We start from the raw sequence: 8,062 nt of genomic DNA, 5'->3' as shown, positions 1-8,062 counted from the left end.
ATATTGCCCAAGGCATACAATATAAAAGTAATACAGAAATTGACCTATGGCCACACCTCAATCGCTACCCTAGGACTAACTCCATTCATCATCATGAGTTCCATCACCAGTACTGGAGACGCAATCACATTAGAAAATCAATTGCTTAGTGTACATTGTGCTCAATGTACAATCAGCAAACACAACACAAATAAGACTAGCGACATCAGTATTAACATGAAATCACCCACTATACCCATCTAGAATGGCAAAAAACAAGTTTAGAACCCATGTCCTGTCTGATGCGGTCCTATTGAATACCTTGCCATAATCAACATGACTATAATATGGAGGAGTGCTGAGCCAGATTGTTGGTTACTTCGAAAGTGAGCTTACAACACGTTCCTAAGGATAAAGTACTCACAACTTTTTGGTGAAATGACATCTCACATCTTCTACACACTGCGATTATTTCAATGTGCAGCTTCCCTTACCTCCAGTTCATTTGTGTATAGATCTATAGTGACGAGTTGACAAGAAAAACACTCAGGAAAATTTTCCTAATGGTTATTGATCTCAACATTCACTAACTGTGTGCCCATCAAAAGTCAAGTCCATAATCATACACCCTTTCTTTTAAGTAATTAAGATACGTTGTGTCTCTTATTACAAGCTCTGGTGTGTCAATCTTGGATCCAGCATCCCTAGCAATACAGCATTTATCCAATCTTTGAAAATTCTCCATGGCTAGTCGAGTTGTGCACTTGTGTGCACTAACATGGTCAAAGGCTATGCCCATTCTATCAGAAACCCCACCCCACACATCCTCCTTGCCCTCCCCAAAATTTGGCTCCAATACTGAATCTAATTGTGGCATAGATCCCACTACCTTCACTGATCTATATGTTCTCTTTACTTTGGCATAAGTCTCATCCTTATGTTGGTAGTTTTCATTTCCTACAACAAACTCATACAGCTTGTTCTCAACCTCAATCCATGCCCTGCCAGGTTTCTTCCAAGCACCCACACAATTCTTCTGCTCTTGTATGTTTTTAACATTTTTCCACATGCTAGCATCAGCATAGATGTTCGACATAAGCACATACACAGAAGCATCATCGGGATCTAATTGGATGGCTTGATTGAAGCATCGCCTTCCAAGATCTATGTCTCCATACGTTCTGCAGCTAGAAAGCAGAGACCTCCATACAATCACATCCGGTAACATTGGACAAGTTTGGAGTAAGGCTTCAGCCTCTTTCAAGTGCCCAGCCCGACCAAGCAGATCCACCATGCAGCTGAGGTGCTCAATACTTAAAGGTATATCCTGGTCTTCTCTCATTGATTTAAAATACCACTGGCCTTCCTCCAGTTGGCCGGATTGACTGCAAGCAGCCAGAACACTTGTAAAAACCACATCATCTGGCTTCAAGCCTTGCAACTGCATGTCTTCCAGACATTGCACAGCAATCCAGTAACTGCCACAGAGTGCATGACCTGCTATCATTGCACTCCATGATACCACTTCTCCGTTGGGCAACAGGTCAAGCACCTTTTGCGCCTCATACAGGCATCCACATTTGGCGTACATGTCAACTAGTGCATTCCCAATTGCCACATCTGTTTCCAGCCCACTCCTAATAATCTGGTTGTGCATTAGTCCACCAAGTCGCAAGGCTCCGATGCTGCTACAAGCTTTCAACATGCACAAATATATAACTCTGTTTGGCCTGATTTCTTCTTGTTGCATTTTATCATAAAGTTCGAGCGCAGGAAAACCAAGCCCCTGTAGAACACAACCTGCAATCATTGCACCCCATGACACCACATTGCGATTCTGCAATCTATCAAACACTCGTGCTGCTTCCTCCACACTCCCGCATTTGGCATACATGTCAACGAGGGAGCTCCCAACAGCAACTTCTTGTTCAAGTCTGTTTTTCAAGATCTGGTCATGTATCAACCTGCCCTGCTCCATGTGCTTCATAGAGGTACATGCTTTTAAGACGCACAAGTACGTGATTTTGCTTGGTGTAATGCCTTCTTGTTGCATTTTCTCAAAAAGTCCCAAAGCTACGCAACTGTGTCCATGCTGAACATAGCCAGCAATCATGGCACCCCATGATACTACATCCCGATCCAGTAATTTGTCAAAAGCCTTACGTGCCTCCGTTAGGCTCCCACATTTAGCATACATGTCAACAAGTGTATTTCCAACAACTGCACCTAATTCCAATCCAGTTCCAGTAATTTGTTCATGTACTAACCTGCCCTGCCCTATGGCTCCTATGCTCCCACAGGCTTTCAAAATGCATGAATATATATACTTGTCTGGTAAAACGCCCATACATATCATCTTTTCAAAAAGCTCGATAGCAGAGTCACCCTCCCCGTGCTGGGCATAACCTGCAATCATGGCACTCCATGAAACCAGATTTGGACTGGGCATTTGGTCAAACACTCTTCGCGCCTCTTTTAGAGTTCCACACTTTGCATACATATCAAGGACCATGCTTCCAATTATGACATCAGACTCAAGTCCACTCATGATGATCTGGTCATGTACAGACCTACCCTGTCCTACTTTTTCCATGCTGCCACATGCTTTCAGGATGCCCAAAAATGTAACTCGATCTGGCTTTATGCCCTCCTGTTGCATTTCCTGAAAGAGTTCCAGAGCAAGAAGACCATGTCCATTTTGAACAAAACCACCGATCATTGCATCCCAAGACACAACATTTCGATCAGCCAACAGATCAAACAATGTTTGTGCCTCTTCTAAGCTCCCACATTTGGCATACATGTCAACAAGAGTGTTCCCAAGGACCACATCAACTTCAAGTCCACTTCTAATGATCTGCTCATGTATAAGCCTGCCCTGCTCTAACGCTTCCGCACTGCTACAAGCTCTTAAAATGCTCAAAAATGTTACTTTATCCGGCTTAATGCCCTCCTGCTGCATTAGCTCATATAGTTCCAGAGCCCTCCTACCTTCTCCCAGTTTTGCATGCGCTGATATAATGGAATTCCATGTAAACACGGTTGGTTTCGAGACCTTGCGAAACACTTGGTCTGCCTCCAACAAACTCCCGCACGAGGCATATAAACGTATGAGATGGTCTATCAGACAAATTATCGAATCAAGTCGATTACTGACCATAAGCGCATGCACTTGCCTCGCAGCAGCCAAGTCCTTTTTGTTACTACATGCCTGCAGAAGACAGTAGATAGTGTCCCTCGATACCCGGCTCCCTTGCTGATCTAAATTGCTACGTGCCTCATGGATCCGTTCCCCTTTTAGCAATTTGCTCAAACTACCACAAGCTACAGGAAGCTCACCAAAACCTGCCACACTGCATAAGGTCGGTTTCATGTACAGATACCTCACAGAGTTGTCTGCAGAACCCAGAATGAAAGAAGAATGTTAGACGCTTTGCTTCTACACATATCCACGGGGATTCCCTTGTCTAATCACGGCAGTCTGAGTATTCCGTATCACACAATCTAAATTGCACAAAAAGATACCACCGTATCCCTTGGGAAATGCGATTCCAGGCTCCTCCACCAATAACGAGTGTGGAGGTCAAAGTGCTTGCAGGCCGAAATCCCCAATCCATAACTCCTTGCTTCCCAGATTCAAGTAATTCCATGTTGGCACAGGAATACCGAGGTCACGCAGAGCTGTGCTGTTGTCACAGGGTGTCAGAGTGTTAGCAATGTCTCGCTTTTACTATCCAGGCTTTAAGAAAGTCAACCAAGGGTAAGATTGTCAATACCGTTCGGACCGAGTTCAAGCTCAAGCTTAAGCTTGGCATAGATGCATTGAATGCTTCTAGGCCATTGGATTTCAATTTGGGTACAAGTATTTAAGGACTAGTAGTGCAGCCTCTCCGATCAATCGGTGATAAGGAAGGCCGATGGCCTAGGGTCGGCCTCTTCATTGCACTTCGGAACCATGGGCTAGACGTGGACTAGCAATCTTGCCCGTCCATGATTTGTGGAGATGACCACAGTTGCTAAACACCCTAATTCTTTGTTTGCATGCATTTTTTACATATTGTATTTTTAAACTATCGCCAACTTATGAGCCCACTACAGTGGGGTAAACGTAAAACTCATAAAGGATTAACCCAAGATACAAGCAAGGAAGACCTACCCAAGGTATCCTTTGAACTCAACACAGATGTTGATCAGCAGGGATTTTGCAATGGAGAGAGCACCATAATAGCAACTACTTGCCTCAACCCCCAGATCAGGAATTTGAAGCTACATTCGAGTAAATCCCCTGCGTATCACACATATACAATGCCATTCATCTCATCACACACGTAAAAGCAAGTTCCTCTAAACTCCCCACACAAACAAGAGGTGTTCGCCAAAAACAATTCACTTGATCCGCCACACATTAGGCACGGCAGGTTGACCTTAAGCCACTTGGCTAGGTGCCACTCCATCAAGGAGCCAATTGTGCCTTATCTTCCAAAGCAAGAAGCCTTTCCAACTTGACGTGACTTCTGAATATTCAACAACCTATCTCTTGACCCCTTTATTCAATTCCACTTCATGTTCAACCCAAGCACCAAAGGACCTTGTACAACGACTGCTTGAAGAACATTTAGCCATGGCCTTGCTCAATGCTATTTTCTTCTACCACCCATTGGTTCCCCCTCCGTTTAAGGATGTTATATAGGAGGAGGGCCAATCTTCAAAAATATAGTCTATCACCCTTCCCAGTAATACTTTCTCATGGGCAGACATGCAGTGGATTAAACTCAACCCCTCAATCATTCTTCAATTATTCCAAAGCTGCTCCCACCTACTGATACCCTTTTTCTATAGACTCCGAGCACTAGACATATCCAACTCGACTAAGGGTTTCACATCCAACACCACAACCCTACTCCACTATAAGTTCTCTCGGAGACTAGGGTCCCCTTTAAGACCATCTCACCCTTGCCACACAAGGGTCGAATGAGCACCCTTCTATGGTCTTACAAGTCTCGCAATGATCGCTGACCCAAAAATTTTCAAGGGGAACCATAAGAAGATTTGATTATACTAGTCTAGGCCTTCCATATGCCAAATTTGCACCCTCTCGCCTTCTCCACAATCTTGCATAGCTGACAAACACCTTTGGTAACTACTTACAACATTCTTGGTTCCCACATCTGGATGCCCAACCCACCCTTGTATTTAGGCACCTTCATAGCATCCCACAAAATGTAGTGTACTTTTCTCTCATCCCTACCTTTTAGTCCAAAGAAAGCACTTGAACATCCTTTCCACTTCCATCTTATGGGACTTCCTGACATTCCATATCGAGGCCAGATAGATTGTTGCAATAGCAAAAACATGTTGAATGAACAAAACTCTGCATTCCTCCTATGAGCCACACCCTGCTAGCCTCTGAATTTCTCTTTTAGCTTTCACTAAACCATTCAAGTCTCTGGAAGCTTAAGCCCAACCCCAATGGGACACCTAGATAACAGATTATAGAACCTCGTCCTACCCATTTAAATCCAATTGACTCAAACCAAGTAGGCCTCTAGCTCGATTCTACCTGAAGGTCAAAAGTCTTTCCTTAGTGGCACATTGAACTTGATACTTGAAATCCTTCACAATATCGAATAGATGTTCAACATTCTCTCGGTTCTCATTGGCTCAAGCAACAAAAGTCTTTCCCTAGCTACACATTGAACTTGATACTTGAAATCCTTCACAACATCGAATAGATGTTCAACATTCTCTTGGTTCTCATTGGCTCAAGCAACAAAATCATCAAGCAAACAATTGTGAACAACAATGCTGACCAGACAATGGAAGAACAAGGCCCTTGTGCTTCCTAAAGCCATCCCTTTATCTATGAGAATGATAAGGGGAGCAATCTCAAGAACCAACAAAAGCGAGGCCAAAGGGCACCCCTGTGGTATAGACCTGTGCAGGTCAAAGTGACCCGCCACACTCCATTGAGGCACAGGATAGCAAAAGCCTTCTGAAACAACATTTTCATCATTTGGCCAAAGGCATCAACAAATCCCAATCGTCTCCAACACTCCACTAATAAAATCCCATCTAGCTCAATCGTATGCCTTATCCAAATTAATGCAAAAAAGAATACACAACTAACCCAATTAGGCATAGTCCAATGCAGGTGAGACATTCAAAACATTCTCTAAAATGTCTCTACCTCTTATGAAGCCAGCTTGCTCCTTATCAACCACTGTCATACAAATCTCTCTTATCCTAAGTGCAAGTGCCTTGGCCAAAATCTTATACAAGATATTAAGCATCGTGATGGGCCTCTAATCCAGCCTAGATTTCTTGGAAGGATTACATCAGGCTAGCATCAACATCCACTAAAAGTGTCCTCCTTAAGAATATGCAAAAATGTCACATACAATTTCACCATCAACCCATGCAGACCTGGAGACTTCTCCTTCTCTATTACATTAAGGGCTTTTTAAAGATCTTCTTTTGAAAAAGGCCTAGCCAACCAAGTCTCTTAACTATTAGACTCTCTACACTTCACTAGATCAAGGACCTCCTACATCTTCTTGAACCAATCCACATCTAACACTACTAGCTCATCGACAATATTCCCCAACTCCTCTCTAAACACTTCTACCACACGGAATAATTCTTTTACCAAGTTCACCTCTTTGTCCATCACCTAGTCTATGCACTCCCTAGTATGCGTCCTCTTTATGGCTTGAAAGAACATGTCAGAGCGGTAATCTCCAACCACTAATAATAATTGGCCGCTTATAAATAATCATGGCCTTCTTCTTGAGCTTCAACTATGAAATAGTAACCAATACTTATCCTTGGGGCTTAGCTTGTGTGCTTGATGCCTAGTTTTTGCAACTTGTCAGATGGGCAATGATCTCTCTTCTCTACACATGATGTTGCTCAGCTCGTTCCTTGGCACATAGATGACGAGGCCCTTAATAGCCTTATACCACCCAAGGTAGGAGTAAAACTCATCCATTCTACTAGGCACCAACCACCAAATCACAAAACTCCCTACTCTTCAAGTGAAAGGGATCTAGCTTAAAGGGTATCTCATAGGGTCTTCCCATTGATACTGGAAGTGAAGACCACCAGGTAGGAATGTGATTAGGCCACCCTGGAGAAAAATGTATTTACCTCCAAGGGGGGAATGCATCCACCACCCCTCTTGAGGCACATAGAACCTATCAATACAACTTTGCATAAAATGTATCCCTGTTTCTTCTATTCGACCAAGAAAAACCACTCACCTCACCATGGACTATCTCGACATAGTCCACTAATTCCTGGCCCAAATGAAAGCCTTCCTAGTTCTCAGCGTCAGGAGGAGACCCCTCTTCCAATGTGGGATCTATCTCCTAGCTTCTACCATGTTTAAATCCCCTACTACTAGCCATTTTGACACCCTGCCACCTTCTCACTTAAACATACTCAACAATCCCAGTGTACAAGCATGATGTACAAGCATGAAACATTAAATGAGAACTCATGCATCACTACTTCCATAGACAAGTTATGCCCCCCATAATCTTTGAAGAGTTCCTAAACAAAAATCAAAGCGGGTCCTCTTCTCTACATTTAAATTCTTTGAGAAAGAATATTCCTAGGGTGACACTCAAAATGAACCTCTCACACCCTTTGTACTTCATTTCATCACAACAGCCTCTCCAATTCCATAAGAAAATCAACATGGACTATAACATTGGACTTATCAAAACCTTCTCCCTCTAGTCGATACCTCACTATGATAATGCTTTGTATGCATCATGAAGGAAATGGAATCGATGTTCTATACCACCTCCCAAGTCCTTGGCTAAATCTTTAATCCTTTTAGGGATCATCCTTGATTGGAGATAATTGTTTGCGCTTTGACCTTTTGCAAGGGCTTCTTTGATGTTTGCTTTTCATCTAGTATGTGCTTTTGATGGTATGCATCAAGAAGGTCATCATGTTCCATAGTATCCACAGGGAGGGGTTACAAAACCAAATTAGTCACCGCAGACTTACCAACGCCTTGAGGAGGGGCAGCCCCATTCAAGTGAACTTTAGCCTTTTCAATATTGATATTCTTTGG

At 43.2% G+C, this 8,062-nt stretch overlaps 1 protein-coding gene across 3 annotated transcripts; it reads right to left on the bottom strand.

The window, feature by feature from the left end:
* Window positions 1–343: 343 nt before the first annotated feature.
* Window positions 344–3,809, bottom strand: LOC147894768 (pentatricopeptide repeat-containing protein At2g33680-like). Of its 3 annotated transcripts, none has more exons than XM_087385170.1 (2): window positions 3,756–3,809; window positions 344–3,665 (listed from the first exon to the last, which is right to left on the bottom strand). In XM_087385170.1, the coding sequence occupies exon 2, from the start codon at window positions 3,350–3,352 to the stop codon at window positions 581–583; it is 2,772 nt and encodes a 923-aa protein (XP_087241296.1). In that variant the 5' UTR covers window positions 3,353–3,665; window positions 3,756–3,809; the 3' UTR covers window positions 344–580. The 3 variants fall into 3 exon arrangements, with proteins under 3 accessions (XP_087241296.1, XP_087241297.1, XP_087241299.1); XM_087385171.1 differs by lacking the exon at window positions 3,756–3,809 and having other exon boundaries at window positions 344–3,375; window positions 3,505–3,715; XM_087385173.1 differs by lacking the exon at window positions 3,756–3,809 and having other exon boundaries at window positions 344–3,375; window positions 3,508–3,715.
* Between the last annotated feature and the right edge of the window lie 4,253 nt (window positions 3,810–8,062).

This window comes from Dipteris shenzhenensis, chromosome 14 (assembly GCF_047967505.1).
Source record: "Dipteris shenzhenensis isolate YYH24624 ecotype China chromosome 14, Dip_SZ_1.0, whole genome shotgun sequence".
Taxonomy (NCBI): domain Eukaryota; kingdom Viridiplantae; phylum Streptophyta; class Polypodiopsida; order Gleicheniales; family Dipteridaceae; genus Dipteris; species Dipteris shenzhenensis.
Note: the sequence above shows the minus strand (reverse complement) of the source record. Positions and strands in the feature narration are given on the sequence as shown.

Bases quoted from the DNA above. Each gene is read 5' to 3' on its own strand.
- LOC147894768 (XM_087385170.1), bottom strand. From the start codon at position 3,352: ATGAAACCGACCTTATGCAGTGTGGCAGGTTTTGGTGAGCTTCCTGTA.